The 22,088-nt window shown below is 35.7% G+C and overlaps 1 protein-coding gene across 6 annotated transcripts in view; it reads left to right on the top strand.

Annotated features, from left to right (window-relative positions):
* Slu7 (Pre-mRNA-splicing factor Slu7) overlaps positions 1 to 22,088 on the top strand; it is a 221,456-nt gene that overhangs the window by 116,841 nt on the left and 82,527 nt on the right. For all 6 annotated transcript variants that reach the window (XM_090392500.1, XM_090392499.1, XM_090392498.1 and 3 more), the window contains exon 8: positions 12,941 to 13,038. In XM_090392500.1, the coding sequence (XP_090248626.1) occupies positions 12,941 to 13,038 (98 nt within the window). The remainder of the gene's footprint in view (positions 1 to 12,940; positions 13,039 to 22,088) is intronic.

The raw sequence follows: 22,088 nt of genomic DNA, 5'->3' as shown, positions 1-22,088 counted from the left end.
GGACACCAGAGTGTACAGAGGATTTGAAATTGGAAGTGATCACTATTTAGTCTTGAGCAGGATAAAATTGAATTTCATATTGAAAAGAATAACATGTAAGAAAGTTTTAAAGCGAATAAAAGTTGAGCAGCTCTCAGATGTGAACTGTAGACTAAAATACACAAAGATTATTGAAGAAAAAATGAAAGAGTTTGAGAACAGGAACCAAACCTTGGAGACTCAGTGGCAAGCCTTGAAGAAAACCCTGATTGATTCAGCTAGAGAGGCATGTGGTGAGGTTGTCTGCAAAGATAGAAAAATCAGGACTCCATGGTGGACACGAAAAGTTAAAGAGGCAGTGAAGGAAAAGAAGAAAGCATATCAAAAGCTCCTGGCAAATAAGTCGGCTTCTGCTCTTAGAGAATACAGAGACAAATGTAAGAAATTGAAACACTGTGTAAAACTAGCTAAACAAAAGTCATGGGAGGACTTTGGCAAGAACATAGAACATAAATATCAAGAAGGTGGTAAGATATTCTGGAGGCTGTTGAAGAAGCATGGAAATGGAGGAAAGAGTGCTGTAAAAGGAGTTAGAGATGATAAAGGTGACATGAAAACAGGAGAAAAAGATATCCTTGAAGTATGGAGCAAGTACTTCAAAAAATTGCTAAATGAAACAAGCAGTGATAGCACAGTGGTAAAAAACAGTCAACAGGCATACAGACAGGAATACATATCCATACTTGAAATAGAAAAAGTCATCAAAGGCTTGAAATGTGAAAAGGTAGCAGGAGTAGATGATATTCAACCACCAGAAATGCTGAAGTATGGTGGTATAAAAGTCTTACAGTGGCTGCACTGCATAATTCAGGAAGCCTGGACAGAGGGATGAATTCCTGATGATTGGAGTAGAGCCCTCATAGTACCAATATATAAAAAGGGAAATAAAACTGCATGTGAGAATTACAGAGGTATTTCCCTACTGAGTATTCCTGGCAAGATCTATGCAAGTATACTTGAGAAACGGTTGAGAAGAATTATGGAAGCAAAGCTTGGTGAAGAACAAGCTGGATTCAGGCCAAATAGAAGCTGTCAGGATCAGATCTTCACTTTACTACAAATAGTCGAGAAAGCATGGGAATATAACAAAGATCTGTATTTAAGTTTTGTCGATTTGGAAAAGGCATATGACAAGGTGCCAAGAGAGAAGCTATTCAATATGCTACAGTTATATGGTGTCAATGGGGCATTATATCAAGCAATACTTAGTCTTTATTTGAGTTGTAAGTCAGCAGTTAGAATTGAAGGAAGTACAGGAAGATGGTTTAATGTTAAATCTGATGTGAGACAAGGATGTACATTATCCCCTCTGTGATCCATATCACATTATGAAGGAAAGTGGTATTAAACATATATCAGAATTGGACATGTTAATGTCTGCTCTTTGCTTTATGCGGACGATAATATACTCTAAATAAATCCATTACAAGTCTGCAAGATTCTCTGACTAAATTGAATAACTGTTATAATAGATATGGTATGAAGGTCAGCATTAAAAAAACAAAGACAATGAAAATAGGTAGTATTGTTGAAAATGTCACTGTGTTGTGAACGGGGAACCTGTGAAACAAGTAAAACATTTCAGCTACTTAGGCACAATTTTTAGTGAAGGCGGTAAATTAAATATAGAAATAGAAAACAGAATTAACAAAGCTGGTATGGTAGGCAGCCAATTGAATAAATTCATATGGAATAAGAGAGAAATTAGTCAGAACACTAAATTAGCTGTATACAAGACAGTGTTCAAACCAGTTTTAACTTATGGATCTGACAGCTGGGTCAGAAGTATAATGCTTGACCAAAGACTAGAGACTGCAGATATGAGAGTCCTGAGAAAGATTAGAGGCATGAACAGATGGCATCAATGGCAATATCATATTAAAAGCGAGGATATTAGGGAAGAACTTGACATTTTCAGCATCCAGGAATGCGTTAACAGAGCTCATCTCAGGTGGTATGGTCACTTAAACAGAATGGATGAGGAAAGATTAGCAAAACAAGCATTCTCTGCTAGGTTGGCAGGAAAACGACCCAGAGGAAGATCAAGATATAGGTGGATTGATATGGTACAAAGTGCCTTAGACGATAGAAATATAAGATCTGATAATGTTGGAGTCTTGACAAGTAACAGACTGATTTGGAGGAAAATTGTAGATGGGAAGTTAGTAATGATGTAAATTTTTCACGTAGCACTATCATATTCTGTACACCCCTTTAGGGTACATGTCAGAAATTTGATGGTGATGACATATACAAAATAAGACCTAGTGCATACAAAATACTAAAACACATGAATGTAGATATAAAAGAAAGCAAATATAAATTGTGAAATAGATGTAAAAGAATTCTTGGATTACTTTACAGATCTTTGGACGGATAATACTGGCATCAAAAATAATTACACCAGAAACTTACAAAATACCTTATATGATATGATAACAATTAAAGAATTAAAGGACAACCTAAATAAAAAAAAAAATGGCAAATCAGCAGCAGAGGATGGGATAAACTCTGAACTGTATAAATTTGCTGGAAAAAAATTTCATCAAAGATTACTAAAATTTTTAAATAAAATATATACAAATGGGCAAATACCAATAGAATGGAATACAAGCATAGTAATACCTATATTTAAAAAAGGGGATAAAACAAAACCTGTTAACTACATAGGTATTAGTTTATTGAATACATGCTACAAAATATATAGCAGAATACTTAATGAAAAACTAAAAATATACAGTGAAAAAAATTTTATTAGAATGTCAAAATGGATTTAGAAATGGACGCTCTACAATGGATGCAGCTTTCAGTTTAAAACTACTTATAGAAAAAAGAAGAGAATTTAATTTGGAAACTCATCTTTTGTTTATAGATTACAAAAAAGTATTTGTCAAAGTAAAAAGATATATACTGTTTGATATATTACAAAGAATAAATATACTTAATATTTTACTACATGCAATTTTGAATATATAATAAAGATAATGAAATAAAAATGAAAATAAATGAAAAGTTGTCTGAAAAACAATCTATAAACCAAGAAGTAAGACAGGGATGCCCTCTCTCTCCAACACTTTTCAATATTTACGTTAATGAAATATTAATATAGTGGAACACCTTAAACAATCAAGGTATAGAAATTTCCTGGAATAACAAAATAAATATGCTATTATTTGCAGATGATCAGGTAATAATATCAGATAAGGAAGATAATTTACAAAGAGCAATATATAATTTAAGCATTATAGTAGAACAGTTTGGAATGAAAATTTCCATAGATAAAACTAAAACAATGGCATTTTGTGGACAAACTCCAATCAGAAGCAAAATAGTTATTAAACTATTTTGCTTCTGATTGGCCTTATAATAGAACAGATAAATTCTTTCAGTTATCTTGGATGTGAAATATCATATGAAGAAGAAAAAGACATAAAATTAAAAACTTCAAAATATTTACAGATTATAGGCCTGATAAATAGAACACTCAACCCAAATATAGTACAAAAAGAAACACACTTGAAAATATACATTACTTTAGCAGTGCCCATATTATTATATGGCAGTGAAATTTGGGCAATAAACAAAGAATAAAAACAAGTGAAATGAGATTTATGAGAAGAACTGCAAAATACACATTATTAGATCAAAAAAGGAATGAAGACATTTTAAAAGAACTAAAAACAAAATCAATAGAAGAATAACTAAACAATTATAAACAAAAATGGATTGAATATATAAACTGAATGGCCAACATCCGACATCCTCAACAAATACTAAAATATAAGCCAATTGGAAAGAGAAGGGTAGACCTCAAAAAAGGATATTGGATGGTTAATGAGACCGGAACAGACCAATATGGTCTATACCTATATTTAGTGTTATGATGATGATGATGATGATAATTCAGATTTGGTAATAATTATTTTCTTTGCAATAAATTTGAATTACAAATCATTCAACCCATTTTCTTTGATTATTCTAATTTTTTGATCCGGAGGTGTGTGTGTGTGTTTATTTTTATTTTTTTTTTTCATGCGAAGAGGTTTATGATATTGAATATTTCACAAGGAGGAGAGGCAAATATTATTGAAATCTAATTTTTCCATCCTTTTTCCATGAGGAATTTGATTATTCGTAATAATTAACTGCCAACATTATCTAACATACAAATTTATTCTTACGTATGAAAACTCATACCACATCTGAATTTTTACAAATAAAAAATGGGGGGGGGGGATAAGAGTTCAGACAAGCAACATGACCAACATCTGACTCATGAGATGTTACTGTCATGCAAATTACCTGTGTAGCTGTGATTCTATACATACACAATCACATAAGAAGAATATATATATATATATATAAAAGCTCAGATGGTAGAAAAGAGAGGTCATTTGCAAAGAAGAAGGGATGAGTACAGCTGAAAGAATATTATGAGTATGCAAGATAGCAGAGTGCAGCAAATGCATAAGGATATCACAGCTGCCATGGAATGAGAAAAGGAGTGGAGAAAATAAAGTAGACCAGCTTAGACATGGACTCCAGAATGATGATTCATTGTGTAGAATATATGGAGACAAGAACATACGTGTTGGGGGTAATTACTTTGCTTCTAATTATGAAAATAACACTCGTCGTTTCAATCACTGTGTTGGTCATCATCAGGATAACATACATATGCACAGGACACAAACTACATGACACGACAAAAGTAAGATAAATCTGAATGCTTTGTTAATCATTTACCCTAGCCTGACCTTTGGGTTAAAAAAAAAAAGAAAAAATAATAATAATAAAAAAAAAAAAAGAATTATGCACAAATATAAATTAACAAAATAAAATAAATTTTTTATTCATATAAGTATAATATACAGATAAAAAATCTAAATAAATAAAAATAAAAAAGTTTTATAGTGGAATTACATTAAACACATCTCTACAGTCCTCTTATATTAAGATTTTCTTTTGTTGGGGTTCTGTCATCGTGTTCTGGGTGTTATATAGGTTAGGTTGGGTGGGTCCTCCAGATTCCAGTCCTCCATAGGATGGGTCCTCCAGATTCTTGGAATTACTAATTCATCATTCTTGTTGAGATTCAGATGGTGTTTCAGCATCTCACAAGCTTCTTTGAACTTTCTTTCAAACCAGGCTTTGGTGTGGTGTAGGGACAACTGTTCCAGTTGATTCTGTGACATGTTTGAAGTGCATGGTCTGACAGAGTAAGGGCAAGGCTGTGAAGTCTACAAAGGCAAAAGTCATATATGACTTCTGGTAATCAGAGTGCTTTGGGAGTAAATATGTCTGATCATGTCTGAGCATAAGATTCCCGAGAATCCATGAAAGCCAACAAACTGTAGAACAGTGTATGCTGTTCCAGTGGAAGATATATGTTCTTGAAATGGAAGTGTTGTCAACTTAGCTGTAATTGAGGTCCTTCTAGAGACTGTTAATAGCGGATGGATGGATGCTTCCACCAAGAAGAAGAAATGACCTCGCCATCACAATATGGCTTAGCATAATTTCTTGATGTGCCTTATATGTTAAGAGAAGTAAGCTGATGTGCTGTTATATTAAGAAGAAAGGCAGAAATGCTACATTAGTGCATGACAGTGCTAAACTTTGATGTTTAAATGTTAATGAGATCTTGCATAGTGAAACGTGGATTATGTTGATTGAATATGTTGTGTTATAAACTCAGTGGTAAAAGAAACTTAACAGGATTCAAGGACTCTGTACCCCTATTCCACTTTAAAATTGCAGGAAATCACTTCCTCACAGAAAACGGCCAATTCCACCCACAGAAAATAGTCCTTTCTTAAGAGGCAACTAAAATATTGTTTGGACAAAGAATTATGAGCAAGAAAAATCCAACTTTGATCGGGCTAAACTCTTTTAACAATGGTTTTGTAAGTGTTGCAGATTCAGCATTTGCCACTTTACCAATGGCAGTCATGCCTTCTGTTCCTCACAAAAGTAATTGGGTGCAACTTGTTTCCATCTATATTTCCACCTTATTCTTCCTCAATTAGTAATATTACAACCTCACCTAAAGGTAAAACTGATCTCCTGGCATCATTCTTCTCATCCACTTCCTGCTTATATAGATGACCAAGGCAACTCAGCTCCTCCTTGATCTGGAACATTGCATTGCATGCTTCTTTATAGTCTTCTGCCAGAAAGCATCAGAAGAATTTTTGACAACCTGGATACTAAAAAGGCTTCTGGTCATGATAGAATCTCACCAATTATGTTTAAGAGATGGGCTCCTGAACTAATACCTGTTCTTTATCATCTGTACGCTATGTTATACTGGCATTCATTCCCACTGCATTAAAGCAAGAGCTCATATTCTGTCTCTTCCAAAAAAAAAAAAAAAAAAAATAAGTGTCTGGCATATCAATCCATTGCTCTCATCTCAGTATTGTAATAATGGAGAGAGAAGGTCATTAATAGTCTGCTTCTTTGATACCTGGAGAACTGTCAACTAATCTATGACTACAAGTATAAATTTTTACAATCAAGATCCACAGCAGATTTCCTGACCTATATCATCTGTCTCTGGATGTGAGCCATGGAAAGGTTTGGAGAAATGTGTACTGTTGATATTTCCAAGCATTTGATAGGGTGTTGCATCAGGGGCTTCTCAACAAATTGCCATCTTATGGTTTGCCTTTCTTCCTTTGTAATTGGGTTGCTAGTTTTTTCTCAGGTCATTCAATGCATATAATGATGGAAGGTCTTTTCTTTTCATATTTTCTTGTTGATCCGAGTATTCCTCAGCACTGTTATTTCATTTTACTCACCAAAACATCATATGCATAAAGGACTTGTTCTCACCAACCTCAAATCCTGTTCACAGTTTCTGATGATAGTGCTCTCTACTTATCCTACTTATGTGACAAAACATCTCAAGCTTTGAGGTCATCTACAATCTTAAACACAGATTTCCACAATATCCTACAATGGGATAATAACAACCTAATTACCTTCAGTTGCTTTCAAAACAATATTTTTCTTGTTATTTGCAATAAACTTTTTCCTTTTCCTTTGATGCTCAACAGTCAGGATGAGATATCTCTTCTTAGACTTACTCTTACCCCTAGTGTTTTCTGACATAATCACATCACCTCTGTATTATCGTCTTCAGCTTTCAAAAAAAAAAAAAAAAAAAAAAACCTTGATATCATTTTTCACTCAAGAAGATACTTTTCTTTTGTTCATTTGCTTGCTTTGTACAAATCTCAAATATTCCCAACCTTGGAATACTGCTCTTGCATTTGGATTGGTGCACTGGATACCTCTCTAAGAATTCTTGATGCTGTTCAAAAGAGGGCATTTTAGTTAATTGATGATTCCACGCTTATAGAGACAATGCAGAAATTGACCTACTGTGAGACAGTGGCTATTCTACACATATTTCCATGTGCTGTTAATAGAACTAACATCCATTATGCATCTGCAAAACCTATAGGAACATGAGTAACAGCTTCCTCCAACATCCTTTTACAGCTGAACTGCCGATTCACTGAACTGGCTGCTCTCGGTTTTCTTTTATTTCATCTGGGGAACAGTCTTCCCCATGAAGTACTCCCCAAGGACCTATGATCTTCAGCTCTTTTAGAAGAATATCAACAGATAATAGATTACTTTGCTCTTGATCCCAGCCCACACACATGACATTTCTTTGCTATAAATTTTGCAGCTCCCTCATGTGCAGGAGTGATATTAAAAAAAAAAATAAATAAATAAAAATAAAAATAAATTGAAAATGATAGGTTTGTGAATATCAGCTGTAATATCCTTCTAAAATGCAGCTTATATCTCAGTTGTGAAATTCATTGTTGCATTCTCACTTTTGAGTTGTCAGTTACAATGAAGATGACTAAATTTCATATTGAAATATCTTTGTCTATATGATACATACAGATCTAATGTAAAATTAGGTCTGTGTGCATCAGTATTATGAAAAAATTGGCATTAAACTTTATCTCTTCAAAATCAGAGACACAACTCAGCTCTTTATGCAGATGTTGTTATAGTCTTAAATAAGTGTAGCACAGGTCTTCAGGATTCTGACTAAATTAATAATGGCTGTTATAAATTTGGTATGCAAATCAGCAATAAAAAGACAAAACCTCTGAAACTAGGGGAAAACATCTTTTGCATTCTCAATGGATAACTTGTAAAACAGCTAAAATGTTTCAGCTATTTACCTATTTCTTCTTCCTCCTCCCATTACAAATCTAGGCTAGAGGGCCTATTTCAGTCTCAGATCAGCGTTTTATTGTGTCTGAATATATGAATTCCTTTTTTGTTGGCTAACCTCCATTCTTTGATTATCTCATTCATATATATTTCAAATAATATTAAAGAAAGGTGAGATCTTTCTGAGCAATAAATACAAAATGTTATATTCAGGCAATGACAATCAAGGAAAAGAAGGAGTAGCCATAGTATTCAACACAAAATACGAGGCTAATCTTCTTGAATGGCAGTCAGTCTCAAGTAGAGTAATGTGGGCAAATATGAGAATGGGGAACTGGACAATGAGACTTATTTGTGCCTATGGTCCCACAGAAGGTTCTGCTAAGGTAGAAGTGGAGGAATTTTTTGAGGCTTTAGAAAAAGCAACTGACACAATGAAAAATGAAAAGTTGGTCCTTGTTGGAGATCTAAATAGCTGAGTAGGAAATGACTGTGAGACATACAAAAATATTTTGGGAAAATTTGGAGAAAAGAGCAAAGCTAATAATAATGGCAAATATCTATTGGATTTCTGCTCAGGACATGGACTGGTTATTACTAACACCATGTTCCAACATAAAAATGTGCACAAATTCACATGGAGAGAAGAGGCTAGGAATAAGAAAAGTCTCATTGACTATGTTATTGTTGATAGTGATGTTTTCTCCCTGGTGCAGGACACTAGAGTGTACAGAGGATTTGAAATTGGAAGTGATCACTATTTAGTCTTGAGCATGATAAAATTGAATTTCATATTGAAAAGAATAACATGTAAGAAAGTTTTAAAGCGAATAAAAGTTGAGCAGCTCTCAGATGTGAACTGTAGACTAAAATACACAAAGATTATTGAAGAAAAAATGAAAGAGTTTGAGAACAGGAATCAAACCTTGGAGATTCAGTGGCAAACTCTGAAGAAAACATTGATTGATTCTGCCAGAGAGGCATGTGGTGAGGTTATCTGTAAGGATAAAAAAATCAGAACTCCCTGGTGGACACAGGAAGTTAAAGAGGCAGTGAAGGAAAAGAAGAAAGCATACCAAAAGTTCCTGTCAAATAAGTCAGCTTGTGCTCTTAGAGAATATAGAGACAAATGCAAGAATGCTAAACACTGTGTAAAACTAGCTAAACAAAAGTCATGGGAGGACTTTGGCAAGAATATAGAAAATAAATATCAAGAAGGTGGCAAAATATTCTGGAGGTTGTTGAAGAAGCTTAAGAATGGAGGAAAGAGTGCTGTAAAAGGAATTAGAGATGATAAAGGTGACATGAAAACGGAAGAAAAAGATATCCTTGAAGTATGGAGTAATTACTTTGAAAAACTGCTAAATGAAACAAGCAGTGATGACAGCACAGTGGTAAAAAACACTGACCAGGCATGCAGTCAGGAATACATATCCATACTAGAAGTAGAAAAAGCCATCAAAGGCTTGAAATGTGGAAAGGCAGCAGGAGTAGATGATATTCGACCAGAAATGCTGAAGTATGGTGGTATAAGAGTCTTACAGTGGCTGCACTGCATAGTTCAGAAAGCCTGGACAGAGGGACGAATTCCCGATGATTGGAGTAGAGCTCTCATAGTACCCATATATAAAAAGGGAAATAAAACTGCATGTGAGAATTACAGAGGTATTTCCCTACTGAGTGTTCCTGGCAAGATCTATGAAGTATACTTGAGAAACGGTTGAGAAGAATTGTGGAAGAAAAGCTTGGTGAAGAACAAGCTGGATTCAGGCCAAATAGAGGCTGTCAGGATCAGATCTTCACTGTACGACAAATAGTCAAGAAAGCATGGGAATATAACAAAGATCTGTATTTAAGTTTTGTCGATCTGGAAAAGGCATATGACAAGGTGCCAAGAGAGAAGCTATTCAATACGCTTCAGTTATATGATGTCAATGGGGCATTATATCAAGCAATACTTAGTCTTTATTTGAGTTGTAAGTCAGCAGTTAGAATTGAAGGAAGTACAGGAAGATGGTTTAATGTTAAATCTGGTGTGAGACAAGGATGTACATTATCCCCTCTGTTATTCATTATCTATATGGATCACATTATGAAGGAAAGTGGTATTAAACCTGATATCAAAATTGGAGATGTTAATGTCAGCTCTTTGCTTTATGCGGATGATGTTATACTTCTAAATAAATCTGCTACAAGTCTGCAAGATTCTCTGACTAAATTGAATAGCTGTTGTAATAGATATGGTATGAAGGTCAGCAATAAAAAGACAAAGACAATGAAAATAGGCAGAATCATTGAAAATGTCAACTGTGTTGTGAATGGAGAACCTGTGGAACAAGTAAAACATTTCAGCTATTTAGGCACGATTTTTACTGAAGATGGTAAATTAAATATAGAAATAGACAACAGAATCAGCAAAGCTGGTATGGTGGGAAGTCAATTGAATAAATTCATATGGAATAAGAGAGAAATCAGTCGGAACACTAAATTAGCTGTGTACAAGACAGTGTTCAAACCAGTTTTAACTTATGGATCTGAGAGCTGGGTCAGAAGTAAAACACTTGACCAAAGACTAGAGACCATGGATATGAGAGTCCTGAGAAAGATTATAGGCATGAACAGATGGCATCAATGGCAATATCATATTAAAAACGAGGATATTAGGAAAGAACTTGACATCGTTAGCATCCAGGAATGCGTTAGCAGAGCTAATCTCAGGTGGTATGGTCACTTAAACAGAATGGGCGGGGAAAGATTAGCAAAACATGTGTTCTCTGCCAGGTTGGCAGCAAAACGACCCAGAGGAAGACCAAGATATAGGTGGATTGATACGGTACAAAATGCTTTAGACGATAGAAATATAAGATCTGATAATGTTGGAGTCTTGACAAGTAACAGACTGATTTGGAGAAAAATTGTAGATAGGAAATTAAAAATGATGTAATTTTTTTCATGTAGTACTATCATATCCTGTACACCCCTTGAGGGTAAATGGCAGGAATTTGATGATGATGATGATGATGATTAAAGAAAGGAGGCACATCCTTGTTTAAGACCTCCTGTTACTTATACTCTTTTAGTTCTGTTCTCACCTTTTTTTATGCTTATTATTATTTTCTCGTATAGATTTTCAAACTTCACCAACAATCACCTTCTTTCACTAACTGCAGGCAGCTAATGTATGACACACAATTTTATGTATATCAGTTAACATAAATTTATTTATTTATCTTGTAATGGTTTTTCAGTGTTTAATCAACTTAGTGATCCATATATTTATAGATTTTGATGTCTTAACCCTGAAGAAGCCACCAGTTCTGTTTGAGGTAGTGAAACTATTAGGTATATTTTACCTAATGACTAATAAATTCCTGTTGTTTTTTTAATGTTTTAGTCATATAGCTGTTTCCATTTAAATTTTTTCGGGTGATGCTAGCAATGAACAAGGTAAACAAAGTTCCACCAAACTGTATGTATTTTGGAAGGTGGGACTCTACCATGATCAATGCCTGATGCTCAATTTTCCACAGGGAATTATATACGGTTCATAAGATGAAAAAGAATGACTGCATGAAGTGAATTGAGAATTAGAAGAGCATATGCTTTTATTTTTCTATTTATTTTTATTAATGTTTTTTTATTTTATTTTTATTTTTGCTGCCTAATGTGAGCTTATTTTATTTATAAAACACCTGAAAGTGCTTCTTTCAATAATAAATGAAGCACTTTCATGTGTTTTATAAATTCATATATTTTTAATACAAGTTAAAACTTGCATTAAAACTTTTGTTCACATTATAGTTTTAGTATTATTTGGTGTTGATTATATCAAAAGCTTTTTATAAATCACATCAAGTGTTTTTCCCTCCAGGATACATGAAGATCTTTACTGCTTCTCACCTTGCAGCAGGCTACATAATAGAGTTGCCTATGTGAGAAACAGCAAGATCTTAATCCAATGCCTGCCTTTTAGAATATTAATAGACTTGTTAATAGTCATTCCAAAACATCTGCTGACTAGAAACTTAAGTCTTTTGTTATTTATTTATTTGTTTTCTTGTGTTAAATATCTTCCTGAAAATGCTGTCAGCCATTCAGATAGCAAAACATGTTGGCGAAGCATTCAGTTTTAATGAATAAATGAAATAAAGTTCATGAATCAAACCTTGTTAATTATTAAACCACTATGCTTTCAACTTTATTTATATAGATAAAAATCAGGCAGTAACAAACTGTGCACAAATTTTATCCTTTTCATAATCAGTTAAACTGTTTGTACTAAATCGGGTAATTTCATTCATATTATCAACAGAAAAAAAAGTTCCCCAGTGTAATTAGATGTGGGCTTATTCTTTAAAACAAAGGGATTAACTAGTTTTATGATTCATGCACAAAGAGAAGATTAGTTTAATAAACAATGCATAAGACCTTACTGTTTTTAGCAACCACGTCAAATTTAAAAATACAATAGAACATTAAATTCAGAATAATGGTTTTGTGTAATTTAGAAAAACTGTGCAAATAGTTCTGCATAGTTTTCTATATACTGCTTTTATATTCTTTTAAATTTGTGAACAAAGATGAAATCATATTGTTACCAATCATGACAAGGATGCTTAATATGTTAATATTCCATTTCTGTCTCATTTAACTTGAAGTAGTATTTTTATTAATTCAACTGTTATTTCATTTCTAGTACCTGAGAAATTTGGATCCAAATTCAGCGTACTATGATCCAAAAACTAGAGCAATGCGAGATAACCCATATAAATCAACCGGCAAAAGTTCTGATGAGTATGTTTTTATAGTTTCTCTTGTTATTAATGTTTTGTTGTTGTTCTGTATTATTAATTCTGTTATAACATGATTCAGATGAACTGAAGCAGGAGACTGAAATGATCTATTTTAATGATTCTTATATTTCAGAAATTGCCCAAATTGCTTAATGTGGAAGGTCATGCCTGTTAATTATTATATCTGTTTATTTATTGACTTTTATTATTTATTGTTATATATATCATTGATTCCAGTTAGGGTGTAGAAAGCTATCACTACAATACAAGTATCAATGTAGATGTGCATCTGAAGCTGCATGGATACTTGTATTGTAGTCATAGCTTGTGGAGGTGGAATCTAACAAGAGGGGAACATAGTGTGGTGCTGTTACAGACCTAGTGGATTTGCTAGTGACAATGAAATGAATCATGAAATCAACCTGATGCTGAATGAGTAATCTCCATGGGCGACTTTAATTATAGTATTTTTTAGTATTAGTATTACTTCCAAGCCTCCATGGAATCCAAAGACTCATCATGGGAGGTCGAATACTCACAGACCACATTAACTATCATACCTTGTTTTGAACACATTCAGTGTTGTAGCCCTCACTACTGGCAATGCATTCCACTCGCTCACCACATACCAAGCAAAAAAATGTCTTTTTCGCCTCTTTGCTCACATGACCCTTGTATAACCTCCAGGGATGATTTCTAGTTTTTGCATCACCCATTATCCTATGCAATAATTCCCCTGTATCTATTTGGTGTTTAACTCCCTCGCCCTCCTATCTGCCAAGCTTTGAAGCCCACATTTTCTCAATCCATCCTCATGCTCAATAGAGTCCTGAGACAGTCTTAGTTATTCGCCTCTGCACTCTCTCCAATGTTTCCTTATTACTGATATAGCCAGGTGACTAGATCTGGGCACAGAAATCCAAATGAGGCCTGATTAGTACCTTAGACAGTGGAACGATCACTTTCTTATCCATACATGTGAGTGTTCTCAATATAGCAGCGATTTTTTGGGTATCCCTTACAACTTTTGCACTGTGTCCCCTCCCCCCTCCCACCTATCTATCAAGACACCCAAATCCCTTGCTTCCTCCATGTCCTGAAGCAGAGTTACTCCTATGTGGTAAACCTCATTCCATCTTCTTCTCTGGCCAGAATGTATAACTTTACACTTAGCAACATTGAAATGACATTCCCATTCTTCGACCCAAAGCACCAATCTGTGTTTAAATCCTCTTTTAATAACGACATATCAGAATTTCCTGACATTACTCTTCCTAATTAGCCATCATCTGCAAACAACTGAATATATCCTTTCACGCTGTAAACTATACCATTGATATATAAGTTAAACAGCAGTGGTCCCAGAACAGGACCTGTGGCAACCTATTTTTCATCTTCCTTTCTTGAGACACTGTACTCCATACACAACTCACTGGCTCCTGTTAATCAACCAACCATGTAACCAAGCTACCAAATGACTATCCAATCCCATCATGCTCAGTTTCATTAGTAGTTTATAGTGTAGTACTCGATCAAATGCTTTAGCAAAATCGAAATAAATCACTGTATAAGCATCTCTCCCATCCAGTATGCTAGTCACCCTATTATAAAATGTAACCCAGTTACTAAAGCATGATGCCCCCCCTCCCAAAAAAAAAAAACCCTTGCTGCTCTCTCAAAAGCTTTCTATTCTCATCAATCCATGTCTCTACCCAGCTTCTCTAATACCTTCACCACCACACTTGATATACACACTGGCCTATAGTTTGACACTACTGACTTGGATTCTCTCTTATGCATTGGCACTATTTTTCCTTCTTTCCACTCTTCTGAGACTGTTCCTGTTGCCAGACTTCTGTTGAACAACCAGGTCAAGGGTACAGCCAGCTCTTTTGCATTCCCTTAATATACGTGGTAATATCCCATCCAGTTCTACAGCCTTATTAACATCAAAGTTATTTAAAATTCTAAACACTTCCCATTCTTGAACTGTCAGTTGTCTGTCTTACTTCCCCCCCCCCCCCACACACACACATGAAATACACTAACAAAATACTCATTAAACATTGTTGCCATGTCTTAAGCAGAAGTGACTCTTGTTCCATCTGCAGCAACAAAGTCAGCTTTCCATATTCACCTTTCTTCTACTAGCAACGTAACTATAGAATTCTCTAGGGTTTTTCTTTTCTGCTTCAGCTAATCTCTTTTCATATGCCAATTTCTCATTCTTTACTACACTTGTCACCTTCCTAGTTGCTCCTTATACTCATGCTGCTGATGGTGCCCAGTTCTTTATATATACTCCATAACATTCTCTTTCTCAGAGGTTCCTGCACAATTCCATGATTCATCCATTTCACCCATACTTTATTTATCCTCCGAATCTTAGGAATACAATATAATATTGCCATAAGTAATTTATTCTGGACCAAATCCTGGGCAAAAACCAGGCACCAATTTCTCTCTCTTTCAGCTGATTGAACCACTGCACATCATTAATTTGTATCCTTAATTTATCATGTCCTGTGCTTTGTAGTTCCACACATACTCTTGTTTCATGAAGCTTGTACTTGGCTAGCCATTCCCCATGTGAAAACCACTTGATCAGTCTCAGCAACTGGTGGCATCTTGGTGACATCTTCTATCATAACTGTATGAGATATTAAATCTAACACTTGAGTATCACATGTTGTTTCAATTATATGCTGCATAAGATAATTGTCCCTGAGTAGCTGAAGAAATTCGACCCCTTACTCACACATGATATTTTCGGCTTCCAGTCAGTACTTCCATAATTAAAGTCACCCATTATTATCATCCTCCTGTCACTCACCAGTCTCATCTGTCTGAACATTTCAGAATCATCTCCCTCTGTATTCCCTGGCCTGTAGTAACATCCTGCTAAATATCTAAAATTTGTGCTAACCTCAGCTTCACACCAAATGGCCTCAAAGTCACTATCATGATTGCTTTCTTCAAGTTCCACCTTGAGAGGACATAACTGTTCTGAAATCATTAGTAATACTCCACCTCCTCTTTTATCCTTTGTCTTTTTGAAAAATGCTATAGCCACCACATCCTATTAATGTTAGCATGTCATCCTCTGTTAACCTTGTCTCATTGACACCAATGATTTGTAGGCTGATAATTGTGTCAAGGCCACAAACTCTGCACCCTTATTTCTGATACTTTTTGCATTGGTGTATAAGCACAGTGGCTTTCCTCTAGTTTCCCCTTTCCTTCCTATAATTCCTTATCCTATCATTCCAGTAATATGACTCTGTTGATTACACTGAGGTCATCCGTATCTTGTCTTCCTTAGTCCAAAATTGTGCTATCTCAAAATTTTGGTATCTTATATTCACTGTCCCACCATCTAGTTCTCATTTCCTTGACTGACTACATGCTCTACTGCTCTCATCAACAATCTACCCAGCTTCACACTTCCACTTTCACTCACCTGCCTTCAAATTTATCCCACACATCAACAAACTCAAGGTCTCTTGCACATTCTAGTTATCATGCTCTTTGTGATCATTGCTCTTCCCCTCAGCTCTTCACTATCATACCTTTGTAATACACACACACACACACACACACACACACACACACACACACACACACACACACACACAAATTCTGCCTCTCACACTGTTTCGCTTCACTGTCTCTAGCAACGAAGCAAAAGAGTGTGAGAGGCTGTGGAGAAGAACTGACTGTGCTGATTGGAACAAATGAATCATTCATACTTCCTCACAGTTCATTTGATCCAATCAGCACAGTCAGTTCCTCTCCACAGCCTCAGTCACACTTCCTATTGTTGCTCAATTCAGACATATTCTTGACATCTGCTACATTTTACATCGTTCACTCTAGAATCCCCATACAGAACTACTTTCCACCATTCCACTGCAATCATTCATCTCTGACTTATCTACCACCTTTCTTCTTACACCTCCAACTACTAATCTCTTCTCTAATTGTCCTATCATTTTCCACACGCCTTAATTCATTCCTCAACATTACCAATTATTTTCTAATATCCTCACTTATGGAATGACTTTTAATGGGATTATATTGATCAAGTGCATATAATAAACAACTATGTTATACCAACTAGTTTCACCAACTAAGGCTGCTGGCATCTTCAGGGTACATAACTGATGTAAGGCACTAAAAAGTAAAAAACTGTTACAAACTATAATCCACCGATTCCAATTCTATTAAACAAAGAACAGAGCGCATACAATACATGCATAGAGAGTGCATGATCTCACTTGTTGTTATTTAGAAATGTACTATAGTCATCATCATCATCATCAAATTCCTGCCATGTACCCTCAAGGGGTGTACAGGATATGACAGTACTACATGAAAAAATTACATCATTACTAACTTCCTATCTACAATTTTCCTCCAAAGCAGTCTGTTACTTGTCAAGACTCCAACGTTATCAGATCTTATATTTCTATCGTCCAAGGCACTTTGTACCGTATCAATCCACCTATATCTTGGTCTTCCTCTGGGTCGTTTTCCTGCCAACCTGGCAGAGAACACTTGTTTTGCTAATATTTCCTCTCCCATTCTATTTAAGTGACCATACCACCTGAGATTAGCTCTGCTAACGCATTCCTGGATGCTGACAATGTCAAGTTCTTTCCTAATATCCTCATTTTTAATATGATATTGTCATTGATGCCATTTTTCACGCCTCTAATCTTTCTCAGGACTCTCATATCTGTGGTCTCTATTCTTTGGTCAAGTGTTTTACTTCTGACCCAGCTCTCAGATCCATAAGTTAAAACTGGTTTGAACACTGTCTTATACAGCTAATTTAGTGTTCCGACTAATTTCTTTCTTATTCCATATGAATTTATTCAATTGACTTCCCACCATACCAGCTTTACTGATTCTATTGTCTATTTCTATATTTAATTTACCATCTTCAGTAAAAATCGTGCCTAAGTAGCTGAAATGTTTTACTTGTTCCACAGGTTCTCCATTCACAACACAGTTGACATTTTCAATGATTTTGCCTATTTTCATTGTCTTTGTCTTTTTATTGCTGACCTTCATACCATATCTATTACAACAGCTATTCAATTTAGTCAGAGAATCTTGCAGACTTGTAGCAGATTTATTTAGAAGTACAGTATAACATCATCTGCATAAAGCAAAGAGCTGACATTAACATCTCCAATTTTGATATCAGGTTTAATACCACATTCCTTCATAATGTGATCCATATAGATAATGAATAACAGAGGGGATAATGTACATCCTTGTATCACACCAGATTTAACATTAAACCATCTTCCTGTACTTCCTTCAATTCTAACTGCTGACTTACAACCCCAATAAAGACTAAGTATTGCTTCATATAATGCCCCATTGACACCATATAACTGCAGCATATTGAATAGCTTCTCTCTTGGCACCTTGTCATATGCCTTTTCCAAATCGACAACACTTAAATACAGATCGTTGTTATATTCCCATGCTTTCTCGACTATTTGTAGTAAAGTGAAGATCTGATCCTGACAGCCTCTATTTGGCCTGAATCCAGCTTGTTCTTCACCAAGCTTTGCTTCCACAATTCTTCTCAACCGTTTCTCAAGTATACTTGCATAGATCTTGCCAGGAACACTCAGTAGGGAAATACGTCTGTAATTCTCACATGCAGTTTTATTTCCCTTTTTATATATGGGTACTATGAGAGCTCTACTCCAATCATCGGGAATTTATCCCTCTGTCCAGGCTTTCTGAACTATGCAGTGCAGCCACTGTAAGACTTTTATACCACCATACTTCAGCATTTCTGGTCGAATATCATCTACTCCTGCTGCCTTTCCACATTTCAAGCTTTTTCTACTTCAAGTATGGATATGTATTCCTGACTGCATGCCTGGTCAGTGTTTTTTATCACTGTGCTGTCATCACTGCTTGTTTCATTTAGCAGTTTTTCAAAGTAATTACTCCATACTTCAAGGATATCTTTTTCTCCTGTTTTCATGTCACCTTTATCATCTCTAACTCTTTTTACAGCACTCTTTCCTCCATTCCTAAGCTTCTTCAACAACCTCCAGAATATTTTGCCACCTTCTTGATATTTATTTTCTATATTCTTGCCAAAGTTCTCCCATGACTTTTGTTTAGCTAGTTTTACACAGTGTTTAGCTTTCTTATATTTGTCTCTGTATTCTGTAAGAGTAAAAGCTGACTTATTTGCCAGGAACTTTTGATATGCTTTCTTCTTTTCCTTCACTGCCTCTTTAACTTCCTGTGTCCACCAGGGAGTTCTGATTTTTTTATCCTTACACACAACCTCACCACATGCCTCTCTGGCAGAATCAAGCAATGTTTTCTTCAGTTTGCCACTGAATCTCCAAGGTTTGATTCCTTTTCTCAAACTCTTTCATTTTCTTTTCAATAATCTTTCTGTATTTTAGTCTACAGTTCACATCTGAGAGCTGCTCAACTTTTATTCGCTTTAAAACTTTCTTACATGTTATTCTTTTCAATATGAAATTCAGTTTTATTCTGTTCAAGACTAAATAGTGATCACTTCCAATTTCAAATCCTCTGTACACTCTGGTGTGCTGCACCAGGGAGAAAACATCACTATCAACAATAACATAGTCAATGAGACTTTTCTTATTCCTAGCCTCTTCTCTCCATGTAAATTTGTGCACATCTTTATGTTGGAACATGGTGTTAGTAATAACCAGTCCATGTCCTGAGCAGAAATCCAACAGATATTTGCCATTATTATTAGCTTTGCTCTTTTCTCCAAATTTTCCCAAAATATTTTTGTATGTCTCACAATCATTTCCTACTCTGCTATTTAGATCCCTAACAAGGACCAACTTTTCCTTTTTCATTGTGTCAGTTGCTTTTTCTAAAGCCTCAAAAAATTCCTCCACTTCTACCTTAGTAGAACCTTCTGTGGGACCATAGGCACAAATAAGTCTCATTGTCCAGTTCCCCATTCTCATATTTGCCCACATTACTCTACTTGAGACTGACTGCCATTCACGAAGATTAGCCTCATATTTTGTGTTGAATACTATAGCTACTCCTTCTTTTCCTTGATTGTCATTGCCTGAATATAACATTTTGTATTTATTGCTCAGAAAGGTCTCACCAGTTTTGGTCTTTTTTGTTTCAGTCACCCCTATTATGTCGATCTGGTACTTATCTAATTCCTCAGCTAGCTCCATTTCTTTGCCATTCAGGCTTCTTACGTTGATAGTACCGATCTTTAACTCTGGTGATGTTGAGTTGGGGTTTGTTTTCAGATTTGTTCCAGTAGCTGACTTTTCGCTGTTCGCCCTGGTTCCCTGGCGAAAACAATGGGGGTTTGATCGGCGACGCCCCAGCCGGCATGAAATTTTGTCATGTTGTACCATCACTTTTTATTTTGGTTTAACCAATAAGAATACAATTTGTTCGGCTAAATCCCAAATTGCCAGCCCATCCTCGTTCGTTCAGTATCCAAGATACCCAACAGGGTGCACCACGAGAAGGTGAGGATTGGAAATTAGGTCAGAAGCCCTGGTCGGTTCTCCGCATTCCTTTAAAGGCTATGTGGAGGTCTCCTCTCAGTTATACAGCTTTGACCCTTAAGCACCCCATGTACTATAGTTGGCACTGTAATTCAGTTTTGGCGAGTTGAGAGATCTAATAAGGGTCATCCAGATCATGGGTATGATTAGTCCTTGGTTCCTGTTAAGGTTTTGTATATAGCGAGCAACTGTTGTGGCCTCTTTAAAAATTCAGAAGCGGAAGTCCGTGCTTCTATCCCACTCTATGGTATGGTTCGTTCTTGAGAAATGAAAAGCCAACCCCGATTTTTCTTCTCTGTTATTATTGATGTCACCTGTGTGTTCTTTTTGCCTAATTTCAAGGCTCCTTGAAGTTTGGTCGATGTAATTCAAACTGCAAGAGCAGGGTATGTTATAAACTCCAGCATATTTGGAGAAAGGATGGCTATCTTTTGGAGATCTTAAGAATTGTCTAATCGTTTCTGTAGGTTTAAAGGCCACTCTTATTTTATGTGGTCTAAGGAGCCTTGCAATCTTATTGGAAACTGTCCCTAAGTATGGGATGACGATGGTAGAAATATAACGTATATCATCTTGTTGTCTTTGTCGGGGGTTCAGAGAAAAGTATCTTGTGGACAAGTGTTCGAGGAAATCCATTCATGGTAAGGTTGGTAGATATCAGGGATAGCTCTTCCTGGAGGTCTTGTTGATCTGATGTAATACTACACATGGTGAACTGGTCTATAGACTTAAAACGAAGATTGAAATCCATGCATCCACTAACACCAAGACTATATGCTGCTCCTAAGGTACACAAAAATTGTATTCCATTTTTGTGTATCTTGATAGTTCCAAGAAGAACTATCCCTGATATCTACCAACCTTACCATGAATGAATTTCCTCGTCCACAAGATACTTTTCTCTGAACCCCGACAAAGACAACGAGATGATATACGTTATGTTTCTACCATCGTCATCCCATACTTAGGGACAGTTTCCAATAAGATTGCAAGATTCCTTAGACCACATAAAATAAGAGTGGCCTTTAAACCTACAGAAACAATTAGACAATTCTTAAGATCTCCAAAAGATAGCCATCCTTTCTCCAAATATGCTGGAGTTTACAACATACCCTGCTCGTGCGGGTTGAATTACATCGGCCAAACTTCAAGGAGCCTTGAAATTAGGCAAAAAAGAACACACAGGTAACGTCAATAATAACAGAGAAGAAAAATCGGGGTTAGCTTTTCATTTCTCAAGAACGAACGAATGGAAGGAGGACTTCCGCTCCCGAATTTTTAAAGAGGCCACAACAGTTGCCCGCTGTATACAAAACCTTAACAGGAACCAAGGACTAATCTTACCCGTGATCTGGAAGACCCTTATTAGCTCTCTCAACTCGCCAGAACTGAATTACAGTGCCAACTATTATGTTCCTAAATATCAACACGTGAGATCATGCACGCTCTATACATGTATTGTATGCGCTCTGTTCTTTGTTTAATA

Source organism: Typopeltis vanoorti, chromosome 5 (genome assembly GCF_054136105.1).
Source record: "Typopeltis vanoorti isolate ZY-2024b chromosome 5, IOZ_Tvanoo_1.0, whole genome shotgun sequence".
NCBI lineage: Eukaryota > Metazoa > Arthropoda > Arachnida > Uropygi > Thelyphonidae > Typopeltis > Typopeltis vanoorti.
This window is presented reverse-complemented; position numbering and strand designations above follow the sequence as displayed.